This window comes from Marmota flaviventris, chromosome 12 (genome assembly GCF_047511675.1).
Source record: "Marmota flaviventris isolate mMarFla1 chromosome 12, mMarFla1.hap1, whole genome shotgun sequence".
NCBI lineage: Eukaryota > Metazoa > Chordata > Mammalia > Rodentia > Sciuridae > Marmota > Marmota flaviventris.
In genome coordinates, this window is record NC_092509.1 from 70,834,889 (window position 1) to 70,855,729 (window position 20,841).

The 20,841-nt window shown below is 39.5% G+C and overlaps 1 protein-coding gene across 4 annotated transcripts in view; it reads right to left on the minus strand.

The window, feature by feature from the left end:
* The window catches only part of Rcor3 (REST corepressor 3), a 44,379-nt gene extending 37,670 nt beyond the window's left edge, over positions 1-6,709 (minus strand). The window contains exons 1-2 of one of the 4 annotated variants that reach the window (XM_027934718.3): positions 6,347-6,707; positions 5,891-5,947 (exon numbers count right to left, since the gene is read on the minus strand). In XM_027934718.3, coding sequence (XP_027790519.1) covers positions 5,891-5,947; positions 6,347-6,509 — 220 coding nt within the window. In that variant the 5' untranslated portion in view covers positions 6,510-6,707. Of the gene's footprint in view, positions 1-5,890; positions 5,948-6,343 lie in introns of all 4 variants that reach the window. The other 3 variants (XM_027934717.2, XM_027934720.2, XM_027934719.2) reach the window with 3 other exon arrangements.
* Positions 6,710-20,841: the final 14,132 nt, after the last annotated feature.

A 20,841-nucleotide genomic window follows, 5' to 3' on the forward strand; every position in this document is an offset into this window, starting at 1 on the left:
AACATGGAACTGATTCTTTTTGCATAATGGATTTTAACAATAACATCAGTTAAATCATATATAATAGAAAATGAAATACATTGTCTCAAGTCTTAATAGCATATCATGCTTAACAATTAAATACATTTCCTTGCAACTCACTCTTACATAAAGTGTAAATTATATCTCATTAAACAAAAGTTGAACTTTTAAAGAAAAAATTTCCCATGAACAATATCAATCATGTTTTCCCCCAAATTCCTAGTATTGTAATGAAGGGCTTGATCTGATAGAAACTGGCATCTAAGCTGTGGGGACTAATAGTTCTTTTGACACAGAGGTTAAAAGGGGTATGAGTAGAGGGCAATTCTGTCTGATAGCAGAAAATGCCTAATCAGGCATTTTAGAATGTTTCCCTGACCCTGGACTCTAACATTTTCAATTGTATGTGGGTCAACTAGGTCCAAGAGAGAACTGATGTTTACACAAGTGGATCAGAGTCAGACTCCCAGAATTTGAATCCTAGCTCTGACACTTGGTAGTTGTGTCTCCTTGGGTATATCCACATAATCAGTCTGAGCCTTAGTTTTCCTCATCTCTAAAAATAGCAATGTTGAGTACTTACCTACTTCATAGAGTTGTTCAAAAACTGAATTAATGTAAGTGCTAGACACATGATAAGCATTATAGAAGACTTAATATTACTGGCATGTTTATTTAAGATAGTTTTTACTTAAGTTCCCTTCTTTATCCTGGAAAGGCTTCTTCTCATCTTATCAACCATTACCTAAAATAAATAAGTAAAACCTCATGGGGATATAACTCAAATGGCTAATATTCTCTCACCCATCCTTTGAAAATAAGACTGAATAACTGAAATGACTGAAAAGACTTCTCATCTTATTCAGAGAGTAACTTGTCCTATTAAAATAATTATGCTTTAGAAAACTTTGCATCCAATAAAGCTTTACCCATCTACTATAAAAACTACACTAAACAAATACTTAAAGGATATAAATAAGTTTAATGCTTAGTTTAACTGTAAAAATATTTAAAAGCATACCCAAATACTATCTTCACATTCAGAAATAGTGAGAATCAAACCTGATTCACCAACAAAGTAATCAAGCCTTAGAAGAATATTATCTTCTGAATATATTAAAAGCAAACCAAAACCTATATTGAAAGCTACCATAATTTTAAGACTATGTAGTACCATGTCAGTTCTGAAAATAGCCTGTTAAAGCAGTATTTAAATAAAACATTTAAAAGCTTAGTTTTTTGAAGTCACTTGGATCTCTTTTAAACACAGTTGGTAATTTATGAGGCTACTGGGGACAACCAACTAAGAAACCATAATACAATTTGACAGGCTAAGACTTCTTATCAACAGCAAATTTCAAAATATGTAAAAAAAAAAAAATCTAAGTTTTTTTAGATTTCCTTTAAAGTATTAAAATTAAGGACTGTGATGGAAATCATGGAACAGACACACTAAATAATGAACTTAAAAAATGAAGAGTGAGATAGTCTGAATATTTAAAAAATTCTACTATTTATATATAGTAGGCTTTAAATAATATACTTGATATACCAACTTTAAATTGGGGTCAGCAAAGACTCCCAGGGATACATAAGAATAAATAAATTTTAAGGGAATTAATTTTCAGACTTTGAACTCTGTTTTCTTTCCCAAGACAATCTGCCTGACAACTCATCTGTCAATTATGTTACATAAAGTAGTCCCCCCTTACCTGAGGTTTCACTTCCCATGGTAACTGTGATCCAAAAATATTAAGTGAAAATTTTCAGAAATACACAATTCATAATTTTTAAACTGCACACCACCCTGAGCAGCATCATGAAATCTCACCCAGTCCCACTCAGTCCTCTCTGGGATGTAATCATCCCACTTTGTCCCACATATCTATGCTGTATGCACTACAGCTTGGCAGCTGTCCTGGTTATCGGATTAACTGTAGTAGTACTGCAGTCCTTATATTCAGGTAACTCTTATTTTACTTAACAATGTCCCCAAAGTGCAATAATAGCAATAGTGACAATTCAAATATGCCAAAGGAAAGTCACAAAATACTTTAAGTGAAAGTTGGAAGTTCTTGACTTAATAAGGAAAAAAAAAATATTTTGAGTTTGCTAAGGCCTACCTTAAGTTATTGCATATCCCTGCAGATATTGGGGGATTACTATGTGCTCCTTCTAGTTCTGTCATCCCTCTTTAAAAAATGCCCTTCTCTTAAACAAAACAACAAAAAATGTCTTATCCATTCCAAATATTACAAGAACACAACGACCAGAATTTTAAAACTTAAAGGGTTCCAGACAAGGTATCAACAAAACCCTCCTTTAAGATATAACTACAATTTTAATCAGTGATGCAATACTTCAAGTCAGAAGAGCTATTCACGTAGCATCTTATGTTCACAAGAATATATATTATGAAAAAAAGTTGGACATATTGTGAAGAGAAGTAGAGAAGTTGGGCAGGTGATCAATAAAATACTTCCAAGCATACAAATATATTATGGAAGATAAAATTCTGTGGGGAAAATGCATGGAAATGATTTCAAAGACAAAAGAGGAATAATATAAACTTTCAGACTTTAAGGAATCTACCAATGTATTTTACAAAAGAGATAAGAAAGATCATATCAATAAAGTATATTTAATGGATGCATTTAATATACCACAGATTACATTCTTCAATTACTTAAACTCAGTTACAAATAAGAGATGTCAACTTTAAAATATATGAATCTGTTGCTCCAAAATATGTTTATGGGTATGTAAGCAAAATATTTTGAAAACTCCTATTGTGTATACATTGATTTTCACTTAATCTTGTGATACACTTAACACCTCCCTTTTATGAATAAGAAATTTAAAGCCTAGAAAAGTCAGATAGTTCACCTAACATCACCATCCTTACTAACGGCATATGATCAGAGCTAAGATTCACTACGGAAAACCACTCTTCATGAAGTAAGATGTCAGTGACCACTAAATAAAAGGAAGAACTAGTAAATGATTGAAAAATAATCAGAAATCTAGTTTGTAAATTTTAAAGACTTTATTAGCAATGATTCCTTAAGAAAGAGATAGTGTCCTTGACCTCCTAACTTTAGTTTTCCAACATAAATCTACATATCAGTAATTTATCAGTAACTATTTGTCATTGATAAATTCATTATGTGCTCAATTTCTATCACAACCATCATATCTTTCAATAAAAATACCCTTCACAAATAATCTTCTTATTTTTTCTACATTTTATCTTAATAATTTCAGTACCTAAGTAATTTTCTCTGTCAGATGACTTATTAGGGTTATGGGGAATAATCTTCACAAAGGTGGGCTGAGTTCAGGTTTATGAGATGCTCAGAATGAAATGGTAGGAGAAAAGGATAGTGTAGCTACTTCTCAATTTCTGTCATAAGTTAATAAGTATCTCTTCCATTATTATCTTTTCAAAATGCAAATTCTCACCTAATTATTTTGAATTGATAGAAAATGAAAACTCTGAAGTATAGTTCCACACTTGGAATAAAACAGAGCAGCAAAAAGTATATTTCCTTACTAAAACAATGTCTGGGGCTGGGGTTGTGGCTCAGTGGTGGAGCGTTTGCCTAGCATATGTGAGGCCCTGGGTTCAATTCTCAGCACCACATACAAATAAATAATAATAAAAAAAATTTATATAACACACACACACATACATATATATTTATGTTTAAAAAATGTCTACAAATTGATAATATACATTTAGTTGGCAGAACTGACCTACGGTCAGAACAGAAAAGCCTATCTAAGGCTAAATGGTAATTGTTTTTTTAATTGTATGCTTGGACTGGAGATTATTCTACTTATGTTCAAAATAAGCAAAGTATATTCAATTAAGTTGGTTAGTCCAAATAGTCATCATGTCAAACCACCTAAACAATATTTTGTTTTAATGAATTATTCTTTAAATTTTGAAATTCATTCCATGGTTTATTATTTTTAAAAAACGCTTTACAGTATAAGTTCACTTCAGTATGATGTCTGGTTCTTAAACACAAAACCCCTAATTAACCTGTACAGGAAACAAATGTTTACTCACATTGACCTAATGGGACAAAAAGATATGCTTATTAACTTATGAAATAATTCTGGCTGCTAAGTTCTAATTTGGAAATAACTTTATCATATCAAGAGAAGCACAGTGTACTAATGAAAGTTCCAAGTGAAAAAGGTGTAAATATACTGAGAACAATTTCTCATAATTATGAAATTTAATCTACTGAATAAGAAGAGCCATATGCCCCATCATTTAATCCTGGCAAGAATACCATAAAATAGTTTGGCAAACAGATTCAGGAAGGCCAATGACTTGCTCAGAGCTCAAAAACAAGAGTAGGTAAATTAAGTCTATCCTAAAGCCAAGGTATGCTTTTTCTAAATGTCAAGCTAAACCCTGAGGTACATGGTGATGTTCAAGTGCCATTCACCTACTAGTTACACGAATAGGAAAATCAGTTTCACAAAAATGTTTAAGAATACTTGAAACCCACCAGTACACATACTGATAGCCTTTGCATAAAATGAACTAACAGTCATGTCATTTCAACCCAGATCTTGTGAGCACTCTTCTAACATTGTTTTCACCTACTGGATAAGAGACTGTCTTGACAATCCTTTTAACACTGATTATTTTATCCTCTTCCCATGGGAGAAGAGCTGCTACCTAAACTGTTCAAATGGTTGGTAAATATAATTTTGCACTGTTCTAACAGGGTGGAAGAAAACGAACACATCCATCCCCATCTAATAATTAAACAAACATGCTGTCTCCCTCTAGAAAATTCAAGTAAGCACTATTAATATCTAACATAATTCAAGAGTCAGACACGATGTTGATATGAATGGGCACTGGGCAAAAAATGAACAACTAAGAAAAAAGGGGAGGGGGCTTTTCTAAGCCTGTCTAAAGCCTGAACTGAAGAGAGTCTGGGCGGGGTAGGGAGGAGAAAACGCGCTCCACTCCTGAGAGGCTCCAGCAAGGGCGCCTCCATATGCGGAACTCTCGCCCAATCCCCGCGCAGGCTGAAATCCCGTGACCGTGAGGGAGCCTGTTTGGAGAAAAGTAGACTGGGAGCCCGCAAGCTGGGTTGGCAGAGGACGCTGGAACCTGGCTGCTCGGGGAGAAAATGTCTCCTTGGCAGCTGCAGCCACTGTCCTGTGGTCTGACTTCCTAGGGCTGGCTGGAGAGCGAGGTGTGCCGCTGGCGTCTCCCCACTCCCTTCCCCCACCCCTTTTCCTCCGCGGCTTCAACACTCCGCAGAGATGCCGCGGCCAAAGCCACACCACCTAGCCAAAAAGAAAGAAAAGAGACAATCCCGGCTGCAAGGGGGTGGGCAGGGCTTGCCCTTGGCTTGGGCGGGTGACAGGCGCCCAGGCCTTCACAGCCTGTCCTTGCAGAGCGCGGCCAGGGGTTCCCGGGGGCCGGTTATGTGGCAACTGACATTTGCAGGCTCCTCTACACGTAGCCCGTACGCCCTCTCTCCTCCAGCCCCCGGCTCCGCAGTCCCTGCTTCCCCGGCCTCGGACTCCTCCGACTCCACTCACCCCGACCCCAGCTTCGTGCTGCGGGGGCAGAAAGGCGATGCCATCAGCGGGCAAGTGGTCTCCAAAGGAAACCATGTTAACCTTGCAATGCACACATCTGCCCACACGCCCTGTGTCACTGCCCGGCCAAGCCTGACAGCCTCTCCGCCAGAGATGCCTTCCCTTGCCCTGCCCAGCCCAACCCAGCCCCACAACCCTCCCAAGCCCCACGCCCGGACCCCTACCCCGGCCACCCCAAACCAAGCCCAGAAAAGGGGAGACGAGATTTTCCTTAAGCAAATATATCTACCTGGATCAAATTCAGGGATCCGAGCTTGGTATTCAGCTCCGACTCTCATCCCAACATCTGCAAAGCAATGCCAAAAAATAAAAAAATAAAAAATAAAATAAAAATGAAAAAAGAAGAAAAAAATAAAAATTAAGAGACACTTAATTAAAAAAATAAAAATTGCTGTAGGAAGGACAGAAGCGGCGGTGGATGGGAAGATATTAACTCGGGGCAGTCCGGGAGATGGCAGCGGATGGGGGGCGGGGAGCTGGGGGGGGCGAGGGCGGAGGATTGGTCGAGGGCGGAGGGACGGGGGTCGCGGGGTGCTGCTGCACTGCACCGGGAGTTCGAGGCTACCGCAGCGCCCGGGCTCCGAGGGGAGGGAGGGCGGGAGCGCGGCGAGGGGAGGGGGCTGGGGGAGGGGAGGAGGGAGGAGGGGGGCAGGCGGGCTGGCGGGGAGGAGTTCGAGGCTACCACCGTGCTCGTCGTCGCTGCTGCAGCCGCTCTCGGGCTCCGAGTAGTGCAGCCCGCCGTTGGTGGAGGAGGCGCCGCTGCCGCCGCCCGCCGGGCTTTTGGCGCTGCCGTTGGCCGATCGGTTCTTCCCCAGTAACTCGGGCCCTTTCTCCATCATGCCGGGCATGGTAGAAGAAGGGAGGGGGAAAGGTGTGGGGAAGAGGTAGGCGTCAGGGTGAAGGGGGAGATGGCTTACGAGCGCGGGCGGAGGGAGAGGAGGAGGAGGAGGAGGAGACGGCGGCGGCGGAGGAGGAGGGTGTTAATATGGAGCCGCCATAACCGCCCCGGTCCGGCAGTAGCGCAGTCGCCTCACAACAACCCGCCCCGGCCCCGCCTCTCTCCCCTCCTCCCTCCGCCGCCGCCGCCCGCCCAGCGCAGTCCCGGGCGCCCCTCACGGCCGCGCCGCGCTCTACGCCGCCGCCGGTATCACTCCGCCCCGCAGGGAGGTTCCGGCCGCCAGAGGGGGAGGGGAGCAGAGTGGAGGGGGAGTGGAGGGGGAGGGGCGGGGAAGCCCCGCTCGCCGCCGGGCCACCCCCATCGTGCGCTCGGAAGACCGCCGTCGAGACGCAGCCGCCACTCGGCGTCCTTCCTAGGGGGCGCTCAGGAGCGCGGGCGAGAGGTGCTCGCGGGGGAGCGGGACTCTTTGCCCTCTCAGGGCGGAAGGAACGCGGTCAGCCTGAGAAAGTCCGGCTAGACCCGACCGCCCTAGTCGGGGGGGCGACCTCCGGTCTGGTGTGCCACCGCAGGTCAGGCGATCCGCCAGACCCCGGCGGGAGCGCGGTACTCCCAAGGTACTGCCGCCGCCGGCTGCTCGGCTTCCGCGGTCCTCCGGCAGCGACAAGCTGGCGGCGCGCGCCTGCCCGTCATGCAGTCGCGAGGTCTAGTGTGGCGGCCTTGAGTCCGCCGTCGCCCAGCCAGCAAGTAGTTTCGGCCATAGCGACCTGGAGCTACATTTTTTTTTTTCCTGGATCTCTGAATTGGGGCCCAATACCCGAGAGAGGCTGAGGGTGGCAAGATGAGTTTCTCCAGGCTGAGAATGCAGCTGTGTTTTGCTAAAACACCCTCCCGCACGGGGAGTGGGGACACGTTCACTCTATCTTCCGCTACCCATCACTCCGTTCTATTTAATCTCTCTTTAGTAGTTGAGGGATAAACGCCGTGAGTGGGAAAACAAAATTTAGACGAAGTCCTTTCCCAGTTGGCGCTTTCTCTGTCCGCCCTGACCTATGGTGGTAGCTTGGAGCAGATCCGTGGGCAGGCAGAGTCCTCAAGTAGAGGTGAGGAAAGAGCTGCATTCTGGCAGAGTTTCCAGCCTGAAAGGAGAGGTGCTTTGTAATGCTTTTCTCAGCTGCATTTATTCGTTCACCAGAGTTGAGAGTGTCTGTTGTTTGCCAGGCTGTGTGGCATCAGGGGCTATTCATGATAGTCTCTCTTGGAGTACAAGTGAGGACTTACTGTGTGTAATATGCAGATGTATGCCGAGCAATATTTAGGAGTACCAGTGAAACAGTTTACAAACACTTGAAAATAAAGATTGTCTGGATGAAACCAGAAATGAGTTTCTGGTCAGAACAAGCTTTTACTGATATAACATACCTAATCAGGAATTGAGCCAAGAAAATCCTGGGAAGCAAATATTTGACGGACCCTGTCTAAAGGACAATGCATCATACCCAGGTATAGAACCTCTGGTTCTGATAGTGAAGATAGTCTCCTCGCTATCCAAGTTGATAGGATTACATTAAACATTTAAATCATACAACTAAACTATTAATTCTTGTTTCTTTTCTCAACAAATACAGTTCTGAATAATATTTTAAGTGCCAATACGGTTTTCTACAAGGAGAGAATGTCCTGGTCAAATGAAGTGAATAGCCATTTCCTTTGATGGTTATGTTTTTCATTGTAAATTAATATATTGGTATTTGGGTTTTTATAGAAGAGCTTCTAATCAACATGACTCAGCTCCTTTGGTCCTGTAACACAAAGCTAGATCCTGAACTTAGGAAGTTCACCAAGATAAATGCCACTGAGTCCTCTAAGCAGCCAGCTTTCTTAACACTCCAACTCTGCACTTTTCTACAAAAAGGAATCTACATGTAGTTCAGGAACCAAAACACTGAGAAGATTTGGGATCTTTGTGACTTGATTTCATGTTTATTAGTAAAACCTTTGAAGTGAAAAGATTCTTCGGGAGTACAGCAAATAGGGCAGAGCAGAGAAGACTACATTCCTCTGCTGGGGAAAGAACCTGAGAAAGGAATGTTTTGCTCCTGAAGAAAAGGAAAGCACCTGAACTTGGCCTTGGTTTGAAGAATAACAATGGGCCTTAAAATGATTTCTGGAGAGTTGACAAGGACAGGGAAAAAAGTTCTAGGGAGAAAGTCTTGGGAATGCCAATTTTGAAAAGGGTTAGAAGAAGAAAAGCAGCAGAGCGAGGAAGAAAGAAGTTTTGAGAATTGGGTTAAAATAAGCAATGTCCAGTGATACAGCGTCAGAAGAAAGGTTTAGAAAAAGTTCTTTGGGTTTGTTAAGTAGAAGGTTGTTGGTTATTTTTGACTAGTTTGTTTTCTGGGATACATATATGTGTGTTCTGTGTTTAATTTTTCACAATTTTCTTATTTTAAATTTGGAACAGCTAATACTATCTCTTAGTTCTAGAATCAAAAGTGTGTCATTATTGTACTGAACATCCCAGCAATTGCAAAAAAATAATAATAATAAAAAATAAAAAGGCAAGTAAAAATTGAAAAGATATGTCTTTTTTTTTTTTCTTTTGAAGAAAGCATAATAGTCTATCATTTTCACACATAATCTACAAACTGTTAGTAGTAAGTGAATTTAATAAGTTGCTGGATACAGTAACAAAAATATGTAGCTCTAAACAATTAGAAAATGATTTTTTTAAAGTGATACTGCATTCAAGTACAATAAAAATATCTACTCTATTCGTTTCCTGCTGTAATAAATTACCTTAAACTTGGTGATTTAAAGCAGATCTATCCTCTCACAGTGCCAGAGCCCCTAAGTCTGTAATCAAAGGGCTACTATCCCTCCAGAGGCTCTAGGGGTGAATCTGTTCCTTGCCTTTTCCAGTTTATGATGTCCCCTGGCATATCTTGGCTTGAAGTCACATCACTCCAACTCTGTTTTGATCTTTACATTGTCATTGTTATATGTACGTCTCAAAATTGACCCTACCTCTCACATAAAGGACAATATGATGTTTTTTAGGGACCACCTGGATAACCTAGAGTCATTTCCTCATGTCAATTTCCTTAATCACATCTACAAAGACCCTTTTTCCAAATAAGGTAACATTTAGTGGTTCCAGGATTTAAGACCTAATACCTTTGGGGCTATGATTCAGTCTACAACACTTAGGAATAAATTTTATGAAGCATACAATAAGAACACTATACTGAAAATGATGCTATTGAAAAAATTTAGAGAAAACTCAAATGAATGAATGAATGAATGAATAGGCTATGCTCATAAATAGGAAGACCCAGTATTGTAAAGATGTCAGTTCTGTTAGTCTATCCCTAGGTGTATAATCCCAGCAGGTTGTGTGTTTGTATAAATTGACCAGCTGATTATAAACTTAAACAGATACTAAAAAAGTTAATAACATCCAAGACAATCTGGAAGGAGAACAAATTTGGAGGATTTGTCCTACTATATTAATACTTAAAAAAAAAGCTACAAAAAAATAATTCATTATAGTACTGGCATAAGGATAGTAAGAAAACCAATGGAACTGAATAGAGTTCCCAAACATATTGATTTGAATATTTGTTTCTACAAAGGTGACACTATAGTATTGTGGAAAAAAATGGACACTTCCGGGCTGGGGTTGTGACTCAGTGGTAGAGTGCTTGCCTAACATGTGTGAGGCACTGGGTTTGATTCTCAGCACCACATGTAAATAAATGAATAAAATAAAAGGTTCATCAACATCTAAAAAAATGGACATTTCAATAAATGCTACTGGGGAAATGAAATATTCATGTGGAACAAAAAGAAATCTTAATGCCTATTCATTAAAAAAAATTCTATATTTATTGTGGGCCTAAATGTAAAATATAAAACAGTGACTTTATAATTTTGGATACTTAAACATTTCTTAAACAAAATATAAAAACACTATTTGTAAAAGATACTATTGAGCATTCCAGGTACAGAAAATAGTCTGGGAAAGGCAAAAAGTCTTTAATTAAAATGTTACAACAGAGAACTAAAAATAGTTGGTATATTCCTAGAGCGTTAAGTAAACACAGAGGTAGAAGTTCTGAACCACATGATTGCTTTTATGATATTCAAAGAATAAGGCAAATTACTTTTATAGACATGAAAAAAGACATCTAATCACAGGAGACACTGGGTCTAATTTATGTTTTAGTTTTTTTGCTACTGAGGATTAAACCAGGGTGCTTAACCACTGAGCTACATCTCCAGCCCTTTTTTATTTTTATTTTTCTTGTTTTTGAGACACAAGCTTGCTAAATTGCTGAGGCCTTGAACTTGTAAACATCCTGCCTCAGACTCCAGAATCCAATTTGCATTTTATTTTATTTATTTTGGTACTAGGGATTAAACCTCAGGGGCACTCTACCCCCAAGGTACTTCCCCAGGTCTTTTTATTATTTGTTTGTTTGTTTTGAGATAGGGCCTCCTAACTTTATTTAGGGCCTCACTAAATTTGCTGAGACTGACTTTTAAACTTGCCATCCTCTCACTTTAGCTTCCCAAGTTGCTAGGATTATAAGCATGTGCCACTGGGCCCAGCCTAATTTGTATTTTAGATGGAAACAAAATTTGGCAAAGAAATCAGGCTATTGATGTAGTCAAGAAGTGATGAGGCTAAAATTACAACAGTAATAGCAAGACTAGAGGCAAGGACAAGTATTTAGTAAGTAAAATTAGAAAAATTGGGGGATGGATTAAGTATATAAAATGGAAGAGGGCTGGGGATGTGGCTCAAGCGGTAGCGCGCTTGCCTGGCATGCGTGCGGCCTGGGTTCTATCCTCAGCACCACACAGAAACAAAGATGTTGTGTCCGCCGAAAACTAAAAAAAATTAAATATTAAAATTCTCTCTATCTCTTAAAAAAAAATGGAAGAGAAGATTCTTAAGCAGATGTTAGGATCTGGGTTTGGATACCTGGGTGGGCAATGTGTCAACAACTGAATACTGAAGACTTATCAATTTGAGGCACAAGGATGAATTCATTTGAGGACATGTAGAGAACTCCATGGGGAGATGTCCAACATGCAGATGGATATAATACCAGGATGGAGAAAAATTTCTTAGTAATCATAGCTAAGATCAAGACCCTTCTTAATCTATTTGGTTTGCTATACCAGACTTTTAGACTGGGTGATTTACAAACAATAGAAATCTGTTACAGTTGTGGAGGCTGGGAAGTCCAAGATCAAGGTGCCTTCAGGTTCAGTATCTAGGAGAGCTCTTTGCTTCATAAATGGTGCTGTATTGCTGCATCCTCATAAGTCAGAAAGGGCACTAATCCCACTCATGAGAGCAGGCCCTCTTGAATTGATCACTTCCCTAAAGTGTCCACCTTTAATACTCTCACATTGGGTATTACATTCTACCATATGCATTTTGAAGACCCAACATCACACAGGAAGAGCATATGAAATGAAAAGCAGGGGAAGCCTAACATGGAGCCCAAAAAGAGGAAAAGAAAACCATAAAGGAGATTTGGGGGGTGTAGCTCAGGGGTTGAGCACTTACCTAGTGTGTGTGAGACACTGGGTTTGATGTCCAGTTCTGGAAAAAAGAAAGCAAAAGGAAAAGAGAATCCATAAAAGAAGAAATAGAACGAGGAGAGAGAGATTTACTGAAACCAAAGATACAGAGCTATCCAAAGAGAAATTGCATCACTGGGCAAGAGAGAAGTTCAGTAAGATAAGCCTCAAATGCTTACACAAGTTAGAGGTCATAAACAATTTTGGTAGGAAAAATTTTACTGTAATGTATGCACTAAATTGCCAAACTGCAGTAGATTTGTAACAGGGGTCCACTTCATGCTTTGACTATATCCATTGTCACTTTGAAACTTACATGTTTTTTTTCCCCAAACTACTTCTCCCTGATTTTCTCCTCCCTGATCTGCTTTTCCCTAAACTTCTCCTGATCTTCGCCTCTCTATAAGATCAGGTGCCTGTGATCAAAAGGAGGCATATTATAAACAGCTGAACAAGGCCTTATTGAGATTCGCTCCTGGGTGAGACCCTCCAGTTCAACAGAGCAGGTCCCCAGGAATGGCGCCCAGGCTCAGCCGGATTGGAATTTTATTGGGCTTAGGGCAGGAAGGGAGGGCTCGGAACAGGAAAGGGAAGTTTTTAGAATCTCTTGTCCTCCTGGGGTTGGTCGGGGGAACTTGCTGAGATCCATGTCCTTCCAGGATTGGTCAGGAGACCCTGCTGATTGTCAGGTGGTTATGAGGCACATCACTGCTTGTCTGCCAGCACCGGTTTGGTTGTTCTTTTGCACGCATGGGTTGCCTGGTGCTTTGTTCCCTTAGCCACCTCAAATCAACCTAACACTCTGTTTTCTTCTTTTACCTTGATCTTCTCCTTCCTGGTCTTCTTTTCTTGATCTTCTTCTTCCTGATCTTCTTTTCATTGCTCTTCTCCATTATGATCTCTCCTCCCTAATCTCATTTTCTCTGAATCCCTGCTACCCCACCGCCGCATCCGTTCCTGCTGATAGGCAGAATCGCAGCCTTTGGGACAGGAGTACTCTGTGTTTCTCCTTTGCTAGCAAAGCAATAAACCATCTTTTTCCTTTTTCTCAAAACTCTGTTGTCCTCATTGTTGGATTGGCATCAGGGACAAGGACTGAGCTTTCAGTGACAGATTGAGCTGTCAAGAAGTAAGGAAATAGGAACAAATAAAATAATATGAGCCTACTCTAAAGAAGAACTCACATGGATAAAACAAATTGAAAACCACTTAGTGTCTTAAGCAACGTAATTGTAGAGTTAGAAACAATATGTACATATGTAAAATTTTAAAAGTTGAAGGGCCAAATACTGCTATTTCTCACTCTCTGTCACTATTATTAGATATCAAGCATAAGCTGTGGCCTTATGCTAAAGAAGAGAGAATAAAGGTAGGTTCATGCACATAGTACATGCTTACTAAATGTTTGCTGAACTGAAAAAAAAATGAGTTCTAAATTAAGCTTTTAAGAATTTTGTCTGTAATAAAATATTTTTACTAGTATTTTTTGTTAATGCAGTGGTTGATTTTTAGTCAATAAAATTACACACATATGTATAATGGAATATACACGACCTTTTCAGAAAGAATGACACATAACTGCTTATACCTATACAGAACAATCTTGAAGACATTTCAAATGAAAAATTCAATGTGCAAATAGTAATAAGCATTCACATATGCATTTGTATATTTGTGTATATATATATATTTTTATCATATAGTTAGAGATATACAGATAGCTGTCTATATATGCTTAGAATATTTCTGCCAGACGACATAAAAACTGGTTGCCTTTGGGGAGAAGGTGTAGAAATCTGGGATGGAAGGGGGATTTTATCTTCTTTTGTATTTCTTTGCACCGTGTGCTGCTCCTAACATGTGTATAGATTATTGTTTTGAGGAAATAAATGTTTAAAGAACCAACTAATAGATAAAACACAGATAATTCTAGTTTAACAAAATAATATTAAAATGATATAAAGTAGAGTTACAGCTAAAAAAATTGGAAAGTAGAAAGGAAAAGAGCAGATGGAAAAAGGGAAAGGCCATCAGTATCCTCATTTTTAACAAGGCTATAATTCTAACTAAACCTTGATTTATCAACTTTTCTAGGCACACAAGAAGGGCCTCAACAGAAGTCCTATTATTTTATCAATTTATCCAGGCTCATAATGATTATAACACCAATTTACAAGAGTTTATCAATTCACTGTTTGGTTCTTCATTATTGTTTCAGTATTTCTGGTCTTAAAATAACTTAAACTCCAAAAGGTAATCTTGTGATGCTGTAAAGCAAGGTTAGTAGACTGCTCATGTTGGGCCCAATGTGCTAATGACATCCCAAACATATTTATAAAAGGGAGAAAGAGCTATTTAAAAAAAAATTAAGAGCCACTGATCTACAAGGTGGAGGAAATCATATAATCTTAAGAGCTGTAACTTTTTCTTTATGGTACTAGGAATTAAACCCAGGGGTGCTTTACCACTAATCTATACCCCAACTTTTTTATTTTTTATTTTGATATAGGGTTTCCCTAAGCAACATTGGGCTTGAACTTGCCATCCTCCTATCTCAGCCTCCTGAGTTGCTGGGATTACAGGCATGTACCACTGCACCTGGGTTGAAAGAAACTTAAAGAGGTCTGGTAACCACTTTTTTCATCATACCCTGGAATATTCACCATTTCTGAAGCCAGTCTCACAATCTCCATTTAAACAGACGTAGAATAGATAACTATCATTGTGGATCATTTAAAAAATATGTCTTAACTTTTAGGAAAATCTCTCTCATAATCAAAGTTCAGCTACATGTAAGGGAAACTCCAAAAAGCTGTGTCTTATAAAGGAACATTTTTTTTCTTTTTATATAGAAGATATCCAGAAGTAGGTAGTATCCAGCTGAGATGATAACTGCCCTGAAAGGGATCCAGGATCTTTCTACTTACCCTGACACAGTTCCTGGGGTGTAAATTCTGTGTTTGGGATCCAGGGTGGCTGCTGGAGTGCCAGTCACACCCATGCTCCATTGTAGCAGGACTGAAGAAGAAAGGTAAGGCTCTTTAAGGAGATTTTTCTGGAAGTACTATATACCATTTATATTACTATATCCATGTCCTGAATTTGGTCCACTGGATCTCACAGGAAGCTGGGAAATGTCAAAATTCCCACTAAAAATTAGAGTTCTTGGGCTGGGGATGTGGCTCAAGCGGTAACGCGCTCGCCTGGCATGCGCGGGGTGATGGGTTTGATCCTCAGCACCACATAAAATAAAGATGTTGTGTCCACCAAAAACTGAAAATAAATATTAAAAAATTCTCTCTCTCTCTCTTTAAAAAAAAAAAATTAGAGTTCTACCGCTAAGGACAAAGGAGGAAATGTGTATTGAAAGACAGCTATCGAACTCTGTCACAAAACTATAAATATTTGAAAATAGCAATCATCTCCCACTTAAGCTTCTTTTAGAGATGAAACATCATTATTCCCTTTGACAAATCTTTATTGATATTATTTCCGATCCTTTGCCTTTCCTATTGTCCTATGAATGTGCTCTAATTTGTATTTCAAATAAGCCACCCCCTAACTCTCTGAGATCTGAGTGTTGTAAAATCAATTGAAAATATGTTGGCCCCTTTTCTTTGCATATTTTTATTAATCTGTCCTAAAATGAGAGTGCTTAGCAACCATTGCACATGGTTATTAAACTTGGTGTCATTTGCATCCTCTGGGTCTTTTTTGTATCTGGTGGTGTTTAACCTGGTCTTTCTGTACTTTCACTCCAGCAGATTTGTTGCCTTCCTCCCTTCTGAATGGGTAGAAATATACTGCTATGTAATTTCACCTGGTTTGTTTTGAACCTTGTGAAGACTCTTGAACTTGTGAACTTTGTGGAAACATTTTAAATTCTAACTTTATTACCCAACATATTATGTCTCACCCCTAGGCATCTCCACTTATAGTAAGCTGAATTTCTATTTAAGGGTGGGGACTGTATTAGCCAGGGTTCTCTAGAGGAATAGAATCAATAGGAAGTATGATTATAAAAGGGGATTTATTAGATTGGCTTACATGACCAAAACCTGGATAGTCCACAATGGCTGTCTGAAGGCTAAAGAGCTGGAGGAACCAGGAGCTGCACAGTCCAAGAGACTGAAGCCTCAGAACAAGGGGAATTAATGGTGCTACCCTAGTCCAAGACCAAAGGCTTCTGGAAAACTCCCTGGATAATCACTGACAGAGTCCACTCTGAAAGAGTGAAGAAGTGAGAGTCAAATATCCTCAGGCAATCACAGCAACAATCAAAAACCTATTCAAGAAGAATCAGTTTGCAGCTGTTGCTTCCTTGTTTTTCCAAATTTTATTCCATCCAAGCCACCATCCTATTGGATGGTGCTGCCCAGGCTTAGGGAGGGTCTCTGTTTCAGTTTGCTATCCCCTATGCCAATCATTCCTAGACACACCTCATTGACACACCCAGAAGCCTCTTAATCTTTGGCATCTCTTAATCCAATCAAGTCTACGATTCAGAGTTTTAACTTACATCCTCAGCATCAGGCACAATGTCTGACACATTGTAGGTTCCCAGTGTTTGTTTAGTGAATGAATATTGCAGTTAGAAATAACATTTTTTTTTTCAGAAGATTTTTTTAAAATTCAGAATTATTTATGACAGGAAATTATGAAATCTCCCTATAATTTTCAAATAAGGTACTTTTATCTGTCTGGGAGAATCATATTTGAACATATGCACAGTGTTCTAAACAGGCCATTTAACAATTTTACTAAATTTCTTCCTATTATATGATGTTATAATGATTTATTTTGCTAAATATGAAGAAAAGCTAGATTATGAAATGATTTCACATCTTAATTCTGTCCCTGATACACTGTTCCAGTACTTATTCTCTTCTTTCCCCTCATTTTTCCAAGTTATAAAATAGAATTGTCTTTTTTTTCCTGTTTAAAAAGACTTTTAAATATAGTACATTCCCTAAAAATAAATCTTTAAGGAATGCGGGGATCTAAATTATGAAGTAATCTGTGGATGTGTGAAAAAGATTAGATGTGTCAACCACTAAAATGGAAACAAAGTATAACATTAAAGTGATTTGTGTAAATAATCCTAGAAAATAACTTTAAATTGTTTTGGAAATTTGCTGCTCATGAGATTAAGGGGCTCCTAAAAAACTTTCTTGTAGATTGAAGATAGTAATCTAAATATATTGTGTAGAATAGTACAATTTGGCTCTTAGATGTTAATCACAAAAATGCAGCTGCTGGATGTAGTATTCAGATGTTAATTACTATTATTAAATGTAGAGATTAGAAATTAAATCAGAGCTTCTCTAGAGGTCACCAAGGAGATGCCACCCTGGTGGTCTCCTTAGATGAAAATATTCCCAGAGACAACAATACAGAGAAACAGGCTCTGAAGAATCTCATTTAAATATAAGAAGGATTTTTTTTTTTTAATGAACTGTTCCCCAGCACTGCAAAAACAAACAAAAACTTGCCCATTGGCTGCCTTTGGCACACATACCCATATACCGCTGCCACCTGCATACAGGGCTTTCTCAGCTACTTCTGCATCTTATTCTGTTACTTTTGGTTATCAAAACAATGTCATTCTATTTAGCAAAGGTCTAACTTGTGGCTCTTGGGAATCAGAATGCATGCCACGCCCTTGCCTCCTCTTCTCTCAGCCCTTACAACTCTGATGTCAGCGAGGAGAGGAAGAAGGGACATTATCTTCTTACTCCACTATTCATAACACGCAGCATACAGTCTTCATTCTGTTGGTTGCTACTGCTTCTCTGTTTAGTACTCACTGGGTACAGCAGACCCAAAGGCATGGGATGTTTTAGTTGGCTGTGCAGAAGGTCCTACTGGATTCTTCACTTGTACTCTTATGCAGCCTCTCCCTCTTCCACTGTGCCTTAGCCCTTCTGTGGGTGAGTTTACTATGATTTCTCACCCTGTGGGTAGTCCTCTTGGATGGAGTACCAAAAACATAGGAAGTATAAAGTTAATGAATAAGAATTATTGATGTATTTATTAGAAATAATTACCCTTGAGCCATGAATTGTATTTTGAAAATTAAGTTTTTTAATGTTAGGATATTTGAAACCTCTGAAGCAGCCAACATTTCAAGGTTGATGTGTAATAGCAATAGTGGGGTAGGAAAGTATTAGGTTGAATTAAGTTGTGGGAGAAAATTCTTGCTCTAATTTTCAGTATTTAACTTTATATGCTCTTCAGGTAGGCATACTGCAAGGAGGTGGATTATAAATAGAATTAATATATGCCAGTGTGAAAATCAGGACTTAATACTATTTACAAATACAATGCTATTAATTAAGAAGTTGCCATTTATGTTGCAAGTAAACAGAAACCTTTCTTGAAATAGCTTGAGGAAAGCAGAGGATTTGTTGGAAGACACTGATAGTTCAGGGAATCAAAGAAAAGGCTGCAGTAAACAGTTTCAGGAAGCTCAGAATCTAAAATAGGTGTTCATTGCCAACAAATCCAACCGTGTTTTTCTCTCTGTCTCTACACACACACACACACACACACACACACTCACACACACTCCCTTCTCTTCATCTCATAGCTCTATCTTCTTTCTGTGTACCTGCATTCTTTACAAACAGCCACTCTTGGACAGGATCTTCTGTTAAGCCTTATTAAACAACAAGAGGTGAAGGAGAAACATGGAGCTTTTCTAGACCTGTGGCTTTCAAATCTTTTGTAACTCACTGCAATACACATTATGTTGTCAACCCACTACAAACATGTATAAATAAATATTTATCAGTCAGCTATTTCTACATAATAAAACAATTAGAACATCTCGTGAACATTCCAGAATAAGCATTTATTTTCTTTCATTCATTGTTGTGGGTTAGTTAGGGCCAGCTGATCTATGCTGGACTCAGCTGGGTAGCATGCTGATCTTGGCAGAACTTGGTTTATTTGCCTGTGGGTGGTTGGTGGTTGGCTGACATAGGCTTAGCCTGGCTGGGTGGTTTAGCCTGGGTGGCTCTGCCCCGCATATCTCTCATCTTATTATTGCTCTCTGCAGACTAGCCTGAGCATATTTTTCTCCTGGAAATGGAAGAAGTGCAAAAGAGTAAGTCCAGTTGCACAAATATTCATGAAACCTTTGATCCTGTTACATCTGCTAACATTCCATTGGTTAAAGCAAGTCATAAGGCAAGCCCAAGGTCAAGGGAAGAAAAGTATACTCTACCCTTAGAGATTAGGAGAATGAATCTTCTGAACAATAATTTAATCTCTCAAAGATTATATATAAACATAGCTAAATCAGAAGTTCCACAAAATAATTCTTACCAAGAAATTTGTGATGCCTGTTAGTATTTTCCACTTCAATTCCTTGAATTTAGCTGGTAAGGCCACTACACTGATTTTACAAGACGTTTTTAGTTCAATTTGGAAAACAGTGTACTAGTCAGAAATTAATTCAAGCACATGTGATGCTGAACACCAAGCAGAGAAAATTATGACAGTTCTCTCTCCAGCTTCACTTAAGTGGGTAGGCTGTTGGTGTGGAGAGAGATAGTTACATTAGGATTACTCCAGTGTTACTCAATGTGTAGTCCACAAATGAGTTGGTTCACAGATTGGTTGCAGTCCACAAACATTCATTGCTAGGACATAGTGAGATAAGAGGCCTGGGCCAGAATGTAAATCAACACACTACCTTCATTGGTAATATCTTGCGAGAGAGAGAGAGAGAGAGAGAGAGAGAGAGAGAGAGAGAGAAATGAAGCTGCTGCATACATACTGACATAGTTACTTTACATTCTGATGAAAGCTCCTCATCAGAATCTCTGACCGGTAACACACAGTTCACAGTCTAGCACTTTGAGTAGCCATTGTCCAAGGAATACCCAGAATCCTCTAGATAGGAATCTCCACAAAATAGTTACCTTGTATCTGAGACAAAAGTAGAATGTTTTAGAGACATAAATTCTTAAACATTTCAGAAATATCATGGTGAGGGGCTGTAATGAGAAAGGGGCCCCCAAAATAAGGAGCAGTGAGGGACCAACTGATAGAAAAAGATTTTGGAGATTGCAGGAGGGATAAGGGACAATGTGATTGGTCTTGAACAGGAGGCCATATACCTCACCCTTTGAGACTGGAAAAAATAAAAATGGAGGTACCTATAAATAAGTTTCCAGGTAAGGGTGGTGAACAGTAGGGTGTTTTATGCCTGATGGTATCACTCTTGTCAGTGAAGTAGAGAGGAAAGCTATTTGCTTGAGAGTGGGTGGGGGTAATGGTATTAAAAGTAGTAGTAAGTTATTAAAAAATACCCTACTTTATGATGCTCTCTATTCTTGTTAATGTCATTTTAAAATTGGGAGGTGTTTTAGCTTCCCATTTCCTGTTGACAAAATACCTGAGATAATCAACTTTTAAAAAGGAAAGATTTATTTTAGTGCATGGTTTCTGAGGTTTCTGTTCCTGGTTGGTTGCCTGCGCTTTGGGGCTAATGTCAAGGCAAAAGACTATGGTGGAAGTGTGTGGAAAAAGAAGCTGCTCACTTCATGATGCTCCAGAAGCTAAAGAGAGGGAGAAGAAAGGCCTGTGGTCCCAATATCCTCTTCCAGAGCACATCCCAGTGTCCTAATTTCCTCCCACTAGATGCCATCTCCTAAAGGTTCCACCACCTCCATCACAAG